Genomic DNA, 14,317 nt, shown 5'->3' on the forward strand with positions numbered 1-14,317 from the left:
CAAACACAGGGCTCCGATGCTAAGGTCACCAGCCCTCCAGCAACCTTTTCATCTCCCGCCGAGCAAGACATTAAATAAATAACATGCCGGCAACACGGCCCTTAGATCTATAATTGCTGTCACACTCTGCTTTATAATGCCCCCTATAGCCCCTCGTTAGCCGTCAGTGTGTGTGGGGGGGGGGGTGGTGTCTTTCCTCTTTTGTTTTCTATTGCTCCTTAAGCAAAGGGGGCTGATGACATCACATTTGACCATCAAACCAACTCCTTGAATGCCCTGCACCTTGAAGATTGGGGTTGTCTAAAAAAAAAAGCCACTGTTGCTAAAAACATATATTTTTTTACCCATTTAGTGTGTGTACTTTATTGTATTTATAATTGGGATATCCCCTTTATATCAGGAGCGGTTAAAGAATCGCAGGAGGATGCATTTTAATGAAATCAGCCTAACACGTAAACCCCCCGCCCCCCAAGAGGCCCTTTCAGCGTCCCATACCTCTATGGGCTCTCTGCCCTCATCCCTACCTGAATGAGTCCCATTCGTTTAACTGAGCGAGAGAGCGAACCATCAGGGTCATTAACTCAAGTTAATTCCAGCACGTGAACTTAACATTAACACGGTCCAGTTCATTCATCTTATCCCCTCCATCCATCCTCTTTCCCATTACTCACATTAGCCCTCCCTGATAGGATGAACTCTTTCCATGCAACCGACTTGTTCCTGAAGTGCAAAACCAGCTGTGTGCTGCTGATGAACTACCTAATTTGTTGTGATTTTTTTTTTTGTGTTCCAATCCCTCATTGTTGCCTCTGCGCCCTCCCAAAGGGAATATTGTTATAAATCAACAGTGCTTGTTTCCAAAATGCCTCTCTCTCTGTTAACTTCACCAAAGGCAGTCGTCCTCTCTTATTCCAGTTGTGTCGTTAGTATTCGTTAGAAAAGGGCTTGAGGCATCATTGTAGTGTTTTTACAGTTACAATGAGCCATTGATTGGGTGAAGGGCAATAGGATGGACAGTAATTGCACATCTCCATGACAGTTGACAATATAGAAGGGAATTACAGTTGACCATCAAAACCACCATGGACATCTCTCATTTTGTCTATGCTAGGGCTGTCCCAGACTAAAATATATATATATATTGGTCGACCCAGGGTCATCCTTTTCTTTCGACCAATCGATTGGTCGAAAAAAAGTCCATATATAGACAGACCCTATGTGTTTGAATAAAATCAACTACATATGCACTGAGTTGTCTGATGCTTTAAGCACACTATTTGATTTAAGATTAAATAATGAATTACTGTTTGGAACAGTGTAAACAACACTAAAATTATAAGTAATACCAGTCTGTTCTGTCAAAATGTGTAAAGCCTTTATTACAGCAGAGCAAATATTAAAAACAGCAGAATCTGTGAAATTGCTTTATCTGACATTTTGCCGTTGATTGAGGCTTGGTGCTCACGGAATCAGTAGTCTATTAAACAATCACTCAAACAGACAACAGATTCAAGATCCGTCTTTATTTCTGTAGATATATTTGGATTATTTATAAAGCCAGGCACATTTAAGTTAGGCTATTGATTATAGACCTAATTAAGTTGGTTTCCTCTCCTAAATTTTCTTAGACACGTAGGCTAAAGCAAGGGTTGTTTCCTCGTCTCTGCTGCTGCCGCCGCATTGTTCTCAATCCCAATATGCTGGTTAACTTTGCTATTATGCACATAGCAACATAGGGAAAGGTGCCAATTCTACGGCGCGCTGAAGATTATGATTGAGGAGCGCGGACAGCGACCGCATCCAATGCGGGAGAAAACACATTTGTTATAAAATAATATTAGATTTATTAGTGTTGCACAATTATTTTTACTTAAATTGTATATGGTTATATTATGTATCATATGTCTTCGAGTGGTGGACTGTGCCACCCCCGTAGCCTGGATCAGTCAACTTGAGACGGGCGCGAATCAGACCGGTGTCTTGTGCACCTGGTGTCTTGCAACTGCTCGACTAAAGAAATCTCGGTCGACCAACAGCCTATCGACCAAACCATTGACAAAATAGTCGGCCCTAGTCTACACACAGCTCTGCTGTCCCAGGGTGATGTTTAATTTACAAGGTTTGCTATTTCAGTGAGTGTTTAACAACAATGCACAGTAGCTCTGCCTATCATGAGGCCTCTTTCTCTGATCATTGATCAGCCATAGTTTTAGCGTCCATTTTTCTATCAGTTGTTTTTATAGAAATTGATCTTGAGCCAGACGTTTTAACCTCTGCCTGTTATGACCTCTGTCAGGCTAACTCCACATAATCAATAGCCACTGAAGAGAAGACCCAGCAACTTAATGTCCTTCAGTACAGAGGGTGACTATCTGTCAGTAGATGGCTATTTATCTCATATCATTTATTTGGTTGTCATTTGTTTGACCCTCTCATCATAGAGATCCTAGGGGACATCTCTTATTCCATTGAAAGGTCACATTCGTAACAGCATTATAGCATCAGATTATAAGGGTCTCTGTGTGGTTTTAATGGCCAGTGGGAACATGGCGACTGACTGCATACAGCCTCACTAACTCTCCATTCTCACCTCCAAGTACAGCACAGAACGTCAGTGTTGTTTTCTGCAGCCCACTGTAAAACTAAGAAACCTCAGATGGTATGTGAATGGGCTGTGAACTTATGGTTGGCTGTGGACCATAGCTCGATCTGTCTGATTGCGATACGAAAACATCCTTTGTGTGAGTCAGTCAAACTCAGTGGCAACAAGGTGAAATGCATGGCCCATGCTGTCATTCTGGTTGGTTTTTGCCCGACTTGACCTAAAAAGCCTGGAAAAACAATCTGCGCTGAGCTAAACTTGGACGATTCCACGGAGGAGAGCTGGTTGGTGGTTTAAACATCAGAGGAGATCCCAATGGCCTGTAAGAAAAGTGATTGAGAAATGGGTTTCCACAAGGTATGTTAGAGCTATTAAAGTCTTCTCTGGACAAAGACCTCAAAACATAAATTTTAATAAGCGGATTGAATTAAGGCTTCTCTGAAAAGTATTACCTTGGGTGTAATGAGCATTGTCTGCTTGGAGACTAGCTTTTGGCGCACTTCGCTTCTAACATGGAACGTAAGTGATGTACTTCTGAAACGCAACCAAAATTAGACCGCTTTCATGTCAAAGCAATGGCATGTTTTGCAAGGCATGTAATGCATGTAACACTCCATGTGTGTTGGCCTCGAGGTAACCTGGGTAGTTGGCCATGATTCTGTGCTGTAATATAAGCCAAAATGTTTTCATGACTTCTGCCTGAAGGGGTGTTTTCAGAACTGAGTGATTTTCTGAGGCTTTGTCAAAAGTCTATTGTCTTAACTCCAGAAATACACCCCACCCAAACTTTTTCCTTTTATCTCAAAACAAAAAGTGGGGCCAGATTTGATGTCTAGTTTTTTTGTTTTGTTACTAAAAAAACATATCAGCCCCCAATCATAAGGTATTTGAGTGAAGCGGGAACAAAGCAGGTTTGTGATGAGGGCTTCAGCACTTGGCGTTCCCAGTACATTTCCTCTGCTCATGTGGCAGATCAAATTGCCTAACCAACATTTATAACGTTCCGACATTCCACAAGCAGAAATATTTTCTGAAATTAAAATGTAGTTATGGGAAAATGTCCCTAGTAGCTTCTGGGGTTTTTACACTCACTGCCTTATTTAAGCAACTCAGCTGAAAGACTTAAATAACCTATATTTGTAGGCCCATCCAACCCGGAACCTTTTTAATAAACTTTTTCTAGAATAAGGAGTAATCTCCACTATCCACAGGAAAATGTCAAGAGTTACAGCTTCAATGGCTCAGAAAATAATCCTGTGGTTTGGTGATGAAAACAATTCCCCCAAAAAGAACATGACCATTGTACATTTGGTGTTCATGAAGCATAATATACATATGGTTACACTCAAAACACAGTATAACCCAACTCTTCAGCTGTAATTCTGTAGTAAATGCAGAATGTGCTCTGGTCATTTCTTCCCTTTGGGATGAATAGAACAGGAAGTTGCCATCTTGGATCTGCCCTGCCCGTTTGGCAGCCCTTCGCATTGTAACAGGCTTCTTGTCTGCCTGCCCGTCTTCCCCAGGAGACGCAGAGCGGCCATTAAGGGCAATTAGCAACGTTCTGCTGCGGTAGGCAGGATGGGATTCCAGCGGCCTGTCATTAATTACAGTACTACAGCCTTTTTAAAACTGAAATCATAGGCCTTTGCTTTCAGACGTTTACTAACTGCACTGTCATCTCTCACTTTCCTAGAACAAGGTCATTGAGGTTGCGTGAAGGTATGCAAGCAAGTTTTATAGGGTGCTCATTTGCTAGTCGAGACCCATATAAATTATAAATTCCTCACTGGGGTGTCTTGTTTTCGGTCTTAAGGTTTTTTTTCTCCCTCTGTTTTGTGGCAAAATCCACAGTCGCAGCGGCTTGCCAAGATTTCACTTCTTCTCACAGACTGTTGAGTTAATGACCTATAAGTGTTTGTTGTTTCTGTTTCACTGTGACTAGGCTGCTGACAACACTAACCCCAGCTCTTGGTCACGGAGGACGAGGCCGGCGCCCAGTGACCTGGGTACCTACGAGAGGGAGAGAGTGAGGAGCTCCAGGCCTGACCTAGGGGCCAGCAGAGGAACGGGAACCACGGCTTCCAGACCAGAGCTGTGGTCCAGTAGGGGTCAGGCTGGCCATACGGAGAGGATGACCGGGCGCGGCAATCGACCATGGAGCAACCGTCAGACCGACAACTAAACCGGCCAACCGTCTTAGTAGCTCCGCTTCATAATGTCCAGGTAGGATTATTACATTTGACATTTTTTTCATTTATCCAGAGCGACATGTCAGAGGAGCCTGCTTTCTAATTAACAAGAGTATCTTTAATTTTTTATATAGTTTTTGATAGTGTATACAGGTTGATACTGTATAGTGTTATCACCTGACGATAACATGAAAGATTATCTTCTCATCTCACTGAAACTGTGTAATAGCCATGACTATTACAACTACTGTATTTTTATGGTGGGAATCTTTTTAGAACTCCGTCAGAGGATAAAAATGTGACTCCAGACTGAGCCACTAGTGACTGCTTGACTGCACTTCTTACTTTAATCAAAGCAAGTATAAGTTTTACTCCTACTCGAATGACGCCGCCCAGCCCTCTCTTAGTATACGACTTGTGCACTCTTTTTTTTCCCAGAGCTCTCCATGCCCCCAAACTGCTTGGAGCCCCTCAACAAGGAGAAATGTACTGTATCAAGCATATCTAAATCCCCGAGCAACAGCAGTCACAGCCATACAGAAGAATAACAACTCTCAAGTCCCTGTCCAGCACCTACCCATGCTTCTCAGAGTGCAAAAACAAGATTGCCGCCCTCTGAAACCTTCAACCACACCCTTCCATTTGCACAGACACAACAGCAGTTGTATTATAATATGCCCATATACAGTATCGCTCTGGTGTGGACCTCACCACCAGTGAATGTATCCTCTTCCGCATCTTCTCCTACCAGATGTATTATAATGTATTCCTCAGACTCGACAAGGGAGAGATGATCACTTGGGTGACTGGGCCTAGAGGTGTGTGGGGGGGGGGAGGAGAGACACAGGAAGGAAGGATTTGTTGTCTTTCGGAGTGGACCGTTACAAGACCTCACTTTGGAACTTCCCAGCGGAGCTGCACAAAGGATGGACCCATGTGACCAGAAACGGGGAGCGAATTACTTGGATTAAAAATAAATCTACTCTGATCTTTGATTTATTCAAACTTAATTTGATGAGCGCTTAGACCATGCATTTGCTTTATACTGACAACAAGAGAACGACCAATATGGGTTTAAGGGCCTATACTGATACTGATTTTTGGAGGTCAAGGAGGCCGATGGACAATGTTTTATGCCGATAATTAATATAATTAAATTTTAGCATTTTGATAAATTCCCAGAGACAGCCATAAATCAATTATACAATCAATTGTACTTTATAAAAAAAATCTATCTACATAACATAATGGTAATCAGTTTTGAAGGCTTAATCTCTTGATAAACTGGGTAAATCAAGATGGCATAGGCTTGCATACTCACAATACAGATCAAATCATACCCAATAAGACTGTATGCATTCAGCTTTTGAACTAATTTGGGCTCATTTCAATGATCTATGGGTCTACAGATGACAATCTGTTTTCCTTCCATTTGGGACCATGTTAGCCTCAGGGTTGGGGAGTAAACTTGATTACTTTTAAATTCAGAAATGATGTTTGTGGGAAAAACATACATAGTGATACCATTCTGTTTTTTCAATGACATTCAATGAATCATTGAAAAAAGGTGCAAGTGTTAAGTTTGTTCCACTTGAGGGAGTCTGACCAGAAGTCAGAGACCACTATGATGACACACCAAATGTGTTTGATGGATCCTTTTTGTCTTCTTCGAATGCCTCTTAAGAGGGAAGTAATCCAAAAGTAATCATATTGTTACTGATTACAATGTTGGACAGGTAACTGTAACACATTCCATTTAGAAAGTAGTCTACCAAACCCTGTTAAGGCCTAGTGATCAACAAAATGTTAATAGAAGTAGCCTATTGTCTTCTTTTATAAAGACGTGCGCTGCCTCTTTAAAGGTGCTCCATAGGATTTTTCTGAATTGTTGCAATGTAATTACAGAAAATGTTCATAATAGAGTGGAATGAAAGTGTTTCACAGTATTACTTATCCGCCAGTGTTGTGATTGGCTGTGATATTCGCCTAGTGATTTCTCCCGCCAGAGCTGCATCTGTTGTCAAAATGGGAAAAGCTGTTTTGACTTTGTGTCTGTGTTATCTAGTGGAAAAGGGGTCAATCGGGCAATGTAGAAGTCGCTCCGTCATTTACTGGTTGTTAAAATTCTACACTGTTCGCTCAATTTCAGTTTGTGCGAAAACAAGCACTTAACAGTGTAGGGCAGTGGTCACCAACCTTTTCTGAGTCGAGATCACCTTGAGTAAAAAATGCAACCGATCTACCGCTCTTTTTTAAATATTTACATTTACATTTAAGTCATTTAGCAGACGCTCTTATCCAGAGCGACTTATGACTTTAAAAAAACGTACGCCTATGCAACATTAACCAATTAAAAACGGTTATGTAGCAATGAGGTTTGTGCAGTAGGCTATAGGCCCAATACATTATCACTGCATATGGACTATTCTTGAATTGCCGTGCCAATGTTGTTCTTCTCATTTTGGAATTATAGGTATATGATCACACTGGTAATAGATCATTTGTCGTATTACTCGAGAGGCTGAGTGAGCATACTTTTTTTTTTTTACTGGACTGATTGCCTGGATCTATTGGTCAGTCTGAGGAGGGAGCGAGCAGCCGTGAGGTTGACCCTCACCCGACTCACCGTCCCTTCGCTCTCCCTCCCTCTGCTGTGAAAATGAGACACAGTCTTCCATCTGATGGCGAAACTCAAGTCGCACTGCATTATTTCTGCTTCATGCAATATTATTTCACGTTGCCAGAGAAAATGAAATATTCCTTGATATTAAGAAAGACAAGCCACTACTAATAACAATGCAAGCTTTGCTGTACTCATTTATTGCAGCAGCAGTGCTGGTTGTAGCGTGAGTGGAAGTAGGGAGAAAGTGCATTTTATGGCTTATAAAAGGTGTTGAACAGTGTGTTGACAGTGTTGAATAGCAACTTAAACATGAACTTACTCATAAAAACAGAAACTCTTTGATGTATTTGTTGAGTCTCTAGTCCATGGTTTTAAATGTTTTTTTGAAATCTCACAGTATCAACTTTGCTTCTTTTTACAGTCTATTGCTCGGGGAAACAGTGCAGTGATCTGAGCTATCTGATTGGACATCGGTAGGCCTATAGGTGCACTTGAATTTCTTTCTGGGCCTGCCGGGTAGGTCGGCGTTCTACTTTCAGACACATGAAGTGGTTCAAAATGGGATTAATTTGCCTTCCCATCGCTAGGGCTGCTGAATCAGGTAAACTTACCGTCAACAGCGAGAAACCAATAAAAAAATACAAATAGGAACGCAAGGCTTTATCATTGTTTCTTTTACAGAAATGTTTGGTGATTGACTAGAAATGCTTGGAGATCAACCAGTCGCTCGCAATCGACCGGTTGGTGACCACTGGTGTAGGGAATCATTGTACCATCTAAATCGCTGTGAAATATCTTTTCAAAAACAAAGAATATATTTTTTCCAGCTGTTTGAAGCTGGTGGACGAAAACCAAAAGTTAAAGGTGTGAGAAGTAAAGTGTGAGCCTCCACCTTGTTATAGGGAAATGGCATGCTGGGGAGGGGGAGATTTGTTTTGAATGCGGCCGAGTGCTGTTACAATTCACCTAGCTTCCAACTTGGGAGAAATTCGAGGTGTAGCACCTTTTTAAGAGAAAATACACCACTCAGGACTCATGTAGCCAGGCAGTTCGAGAGAAGAAACCACTGGTCACTCATGTAGCCATTTAGCAGTGAATTATTAACCCAATTTTTGGTGACAATCAGCTTTAAAATGAGCATGTCTTGAGGTTCCTTGAGGACATGCTAACTAGCAATGGGCGGTGCCGGCTGCAGGAGTTTCACACGAGAGGCAAGTGCGCTGAGGCTTTAAAGGGGAAACCGGCTGCGCCGATAGAATAGGAAAGGCTAATATCGGCACAAAATATTGTCCCGACCGACTATTGGTCGTTCTTTACCGACAACCATAGCATTTTTGCAGGGTTTTATTTTGCACCTTGCGCACACACACACGCACACCTAAAGCCATTTTTAACCCACAAAACATGACTATCGTCCCAGGGAATGCATAATGTCGGCCTAAAAGAGGTTTGAATGTAAGGGCTTTGCGGAGGTTTGCATGTTTCTACGTACTGTATAAGAGGAGCATTTTGAAGTTGTGTGCCTCCTGCATGCCCTCTGCTTTAAGAACAACAAAGATAAGGACCCTGTCGTAGATGCACATTCTTATTTACTTATAGGCTGCATACAACATATCATCTTCAACACCAGTACCTAAGCATTACGGAAGTTGGTAGCCAAGGACTTTGATCAAACCTTCAAAATTGTGCTTCATTTTGTTTCTCAGTCATTCACTCCCTGTTGCTCACCATCCCCCCCCCGGATTGTCTGTTTGGACAAATGGCCGAAAAGAAGGTCCACCCCTTTTGTCTACACTCAATGAATTATTGAATGCACGTATTTTAGCTTGGGGGGGGGGGGGCATATACTGAATATTAGTCATCTGGAGGAGGACTACTAGTCCTAGGGTGCTTTGCTTCAGCACACCTCCCTCCCTGGACTGGACACAGAATGGAGGCTCTGACTGGAACTGCTGACCTGGATCTAGCTGTAAACTCTGCAGCGCTGCTGTGAACAGCCAATCCAGCACAGGAAGCAAGGCATTGGGCTCGTGTTGTCCAATATCCACAAGGAACAATCAGTCCAAATGTACGCGACTGGGTTCGCAGTGCGAATCGTCTCAACTCAACTTGTTTTTTTGTTTTTTTCTATAGAAATGTATTTTGTTTTAATATTAAAACTGGACTTTTTGTTGTTGGATAAGGGAGGGTTTGGTGTCACTCTGGCCAGAAACCTAGAAATCATGGAGGTGCCATAGAAACACCACCAGCCTAGTTTTGAGGTCTGATATACTCTTACATATACACACTGCAATATTCATACAGGCAATACTCTGTGAACTCTAAACTCCTAACTACAAACTCTGGTAGGAGGGGTACCATATCGCTTCAGGAATGGCAGCTGCACCTGAGAATGACCTTTGCTTGTTGGCTCCCCCCTTAGATCCTATTGGAGAGTCACTGTATTATTACGGCATGCGATGACTAGGACGTTGGATCCAGAATGGGGTAATGCAGGTGTTAATACGGTTTGTATCGTTCTATGGCCAGCTTGTTCACTAGTTCTCTTAGAGGTCTCACCAGTCAGATCTCAAGTTTCTTATGCGAGATTGACCAGAGAGGTAGGAGTTTCCCCATGATACCGGTCAGTTGTTGTAGTTTAGCTTTACCTGTATAGTACCAGCCAACCAGCATTTTCACTGTAGCTTTCATATTTATTAATTATTTACTACAAAATGCATATACCTATTTTTCATTGTGAACTTTGCAGTTTGGTGATGGGGACCTATCATTTACAGGCCTTTTTAGATTTCATAGCGTATTGAGAATGGGAAATGGAAGAAGTCATCACACAGAATACAAAAATAATGACCCCCGACCCTGAAATCACCACCTTGTATTCCTCTAACCCTGTGGAAATTGGAGGTGCAATTACCCTCCTGCTATCTAGCAATTTACGTGTTTACCTTTTTAAATAATTATTCCTCCTCCACTTACTGTCAATGCTGTGTGTGTGATAATCCTGTTCTAGAATTATGAGAGGAAGTTTTAGTCAAGGTTTGTCTACTGGTTATTGTGTGGACAAGTATAATGAATGCTCATTACACATTTGCAAAGATTTTTACATTTGGAGAGAATATTTTATAGAAGAACATTTTCCAGAAAATACCAAGAACTTCCAATCTTTTGAATTGAAAAGTTTTGTTTTGGGACCCATAAACAAATGTTCGCTGCCCAAAATGTTCTGCCCTTTCGATTCGCCTGTTAGAAGGGCTCCGGCTCAGCTCAGCTCAGCATCATAAAGCATTAGTGTTGCCATGTGGTCCCTTACACGGCTACTGGCCCGTCTGCGAACATGTGTTTAGTGCAAACGCACACCGCTTGATGCTGTTCAGAAGCCCTGGGCTGATGTGCCAAGGGCTACGTGACGACTTGGCCCCGCGACCAGTCCTCCTCGGTTACCAGCATGACGACCGCCAGCCGGCCACTCGTTCCAAATCTGTATTTCCGACCTTGTCACTTCTGTCCTGCACAGTGGTTCTGAGAAGGGAAGAGTACAGTGGTTCCAGTTTCCCCCCCTTTCTCTCCTCCTTCCCCTACCTCAAGAATGCCTTGATTCTTAACGCCCATGATAAGCAATGCTAGTTCTGAGAGCCGTTTTACAGGCTGCCAAAGCTTGCCAGCAGACACTGATATACAGCTCCCGGGTAACCGAAAGGTCGAAGGTCAAGGCTGGAGCTAATCGCGTCTTTCCCTTTGACTTTGGAGGGTTATAAATACTGGGGGGGAAATCGAGACGATTTGGCAGCGTCCAGCACTAGCCCGAAACAGAGGCAGTCGATGGGTGTCCAGTCAAAACTGGCCCGCTCTGATGTGCCAAAATCCACATGCTAGTGGTTGTTGTCCATCATAGCCAAGGGATTTATGTATAATGCTCATATTAAAGTGTCTGTGCAGACTCTCGATGCAAATCACTCACTGGGGATATTTTGATAGTACCGTAGGTTAAATTGAGCTTGAGCTCCTTTTTAAGAAGGTACGGATTTCGGAGCTCCGTGTCAAAGTTGAGCCCAGAACACGTGCACATCAACGGTCATAGACGTACGTCGCCCTGGGTCGGGTATCATCATATCATTAATCCTATGATGCAAGGCCAGCACCCCTTCCCCCGCCATACAGTATCCCCTGCCCCCCGACACTCTGAGGGGAGGGGGGGGGTCCCCAGGATGACAGCAGCTGTCGGAAACCATAGGTTTAATGTGCTCTCCAAGGGTCGTCCCGGGGATGGGCTTCAAAGAAAGAAGTTTTTAAAGGGCAAGGCTAAAACTCCCCCCCCCCCCCCTACATGGCCCCTGTGTACATGAACACTTCACTGTAACGTTACCATAACTTCCACTGCTGACTGGCCTCGCTATGCCCATCTAAGGGTTAGCAAGAGGAATGGATGTGCGTTGAGGAGCTCTGATTTGGGGAAGAGGATGTGTCATCAGGACCCCTTACCACAGAACGTCCTCAAGTGTAAACTGGGTATTAACAAATGTTTTGGAGTCTTTCCAGGCTCCACACGCAGCTGGAATTGAAAATAAGGCATTGCAGGATTTCAAAAGGGCAATGGTTCTGAAGTCTCCAAATGTCTCTGTTTGGGTATAGTGAGTATCACAGATATTTTGTCTGCTGTATGGAGATTGTCCGATTAGGTATGATAGGAGAAAGACTAGGTTTAGACAGGAAGAACCTCCCACCATTTTGAAATGAGAACAGAACGGTTAACTCTCCTCATTCTGTAACTTCTGGTGTATAAACATCTGTTATTTTACACGTCATTGTTTTTTCCTCTCTTACAAAGTAGCGGAGAATGTACTTAACGGAGGGAGGCTAAGAGACCGGAAATGGCTCTTTGGAATGAGTTGGCATTGGTCCTCAAAGGCCTCCTTTGTAATTGGAGGGTTCATGGTGTCAATGGACTTCAGAAACGGTAATCTGCACTTAACCAGCACTTAACTTAAGACCCTACATAAGTAAGCCCCCTTTTGTCAAAAGTCACTTTTGCGTGTGTCCCTGACAATTTTATTCCACTCTTTGTGATTATTTTTCTTTGCTGAATGTATGGTCATCAAAGGGTGTGTGTGTGTGTTTTTTTTTTTTTTTTGCACCGGCCAAATTGAAATTGATTGAAAGCAACAACTCGTCCGATAGCGTGAGGAGTTGTAGACTGTTATTGTACAAATTATTATGGAGTCCTTCATATTTAAAAAAAAAAACAATTGTGATGATTTCGTGAGGCATGGCACTCGATCACATCCGTGTCTTTGCCTTCTAACATTGTGCCAAAATCATTCCACAGTGTTTCCATTTTACAGTCCGTGAGGCAGCGCCAGTGTTTTCCAAGATGGATACCCTGGTCTCTTCGACTATTTGTGCTGAAATAAGGGGAAATATTCAATTTGAGGGTTTTTCTTTTGTTTTCCGCCCATGTATTTTTGTGTCCGTTTTGTAAAACAAAAGATGTCTTATTTTGGAAGCTGTATCAGAGATTTTATTTAAGAAAATCTTGTAATTTTGTAAAGTGGGCCTTATTGAAATATATTTAGTATTTGTCCTCTTTGATTGTAACGATTTCATTTTTGCTAGATACTGTATGCATCTTTCTCATTAATGCATTCCTGGAGAGTACTTTCCCCTTTTTGTTTTAGTGCGAAAGATGTCTCATGACCTTGAGCTATGAGATGGCAAGAGGAGAGAGACATGTCAGAAGCCAGCCTTGTGTCATAGTCATTGAAGAATGAGAGTAATGTACATTTTATCAGGAGTGGGTCTGCTAGGAGTCAACAGTCTTAAGTCATTTGCCATGTGGCGTCCTGTTTTATTAGCGGTTCAGGAATCATTCAGTCGGTCCAGGTTTTTTGCTACTCTGCCCCCCCCATAAATTCAGGGTTTGTTCATCTTGTGTGCTGTTTGCAAATGCTGCCAAAGAAAAAGATGTTTAGGCCTCAAGACACACACACATACTTATGAAGAACTGGAGATTCTCCAACACACACCCACTCCCACACACACAGGGGAATTTGGCCTGTAAAATCAACTAGGGGGGGTTGGAAGTCATGTTTTTATATTGCAGTGTGTTTATAGATGGATAGAAATGCTTCTGAAATGGGGGGGGGGGACTGAACATTGTAACGAAAAGAGAAATGTACGTTATGAAATCAGATCAAAAAGGTTATTCTGGGCGTCGCTGCGCCAAGCTTTTCTGTGCCGGTAATACACAGCAAAACGGTGCGGGATGCTTTTCTGTCCTCGAGTAATAATACATTTGTGCATGTTTAACCTTCCCGCACTCCTGCATGTAGGTCTCTCAAAGCTGCCAACTGTACAGCGGACTATGTATTCCAATCAAATAAAAAAAGCAACTTGTTTGTAACCTTGTTTTTGTGTCTGTGTCGACTATACTTTGCACCTGTACTGTGTATGCCTCTGTGTTACGGGAAAGTGTAAAAGTCCACTCGACAGTGTTTTTAGGTTTTTAAATTTTTGTTTCAAGGCCTCTGCATGCTTGGATTTGACAGCGCCACTCCCTAGCACGTGCGAGTGCACTGCACGCGAGTGTGTTTTGGGCGAGAGCAGCAATTCCATTGCTTTTATATCACCTGCAATTGAGATTTGGCTAAAGAGAGGCTTTTGACGACGTGGAAACCACAAACCCTTGTGGAATGCCCAGTCAGCACACTCACCTTGCTATTAAACAGCACTGCCTGGCTGTGAGAAGGCTAGAATTGTTCCCCGACGGTCTTGCATCAAGAAGGTCTAGTGACAGGGTTATAGTGGGGCTGGTGTCTTGGCTCAGTCACGTCGGCTGCAAACTTGATGGGTTGGCCTAGCTCAGACTAATGGGTGGCACTTTATTTGAATGGTATGCAGCGCATC

At 42.8% G+C, this 14,317-nt stretch overlaps 1 protein-coding gene across 2 annotated transcripts in view; it reads left to right on the top strand.

The window, feature by feature from the left end:
- Positions 1 to 13,819, top strand: part of LOC115138295 (leucine zipper protein 1-like) — an 83,158-nt gene extending 69,339 nt beyond the window's left edge. The window contains exons 4-5 of one of the 2 annotated variants that reach the window (XM_029674994.2): positions 4,548 to 4,828; positions 5,233 to 13,819. In XM_029674994.2, the coding sequence (XP_029530854.2) occupies positions 4,548 to 4,787 (240 nt within the window). In that variant the 3' untranslated portion in view covers positions 4,788 to 4,828; positions 5,233 to 13,819. The other variant, XM_029674995.2, reaches the window with a different exon arrangement.
- Positions 13,820 to 14,317: the final 498 nt, after the last annotated feature.

The sequence above is a fragment of the Oncorhynchus nerka genome, linkage group LG12 (genome assembly GCF_034236695.1).
Source record: "Oncorhynchus nerka isolate Pitt River linkage group LG12, Oner_Uvic_2.0, whole genome shotgun sequence".
Taxonomy (NCBI): domain Eukaryota; kingdom Metazoa; phylum Chordata; class Actinopteri; order Salmoniformes; family Salmonidae; genus Oncorhynchus; species Oncorhynchus nerka.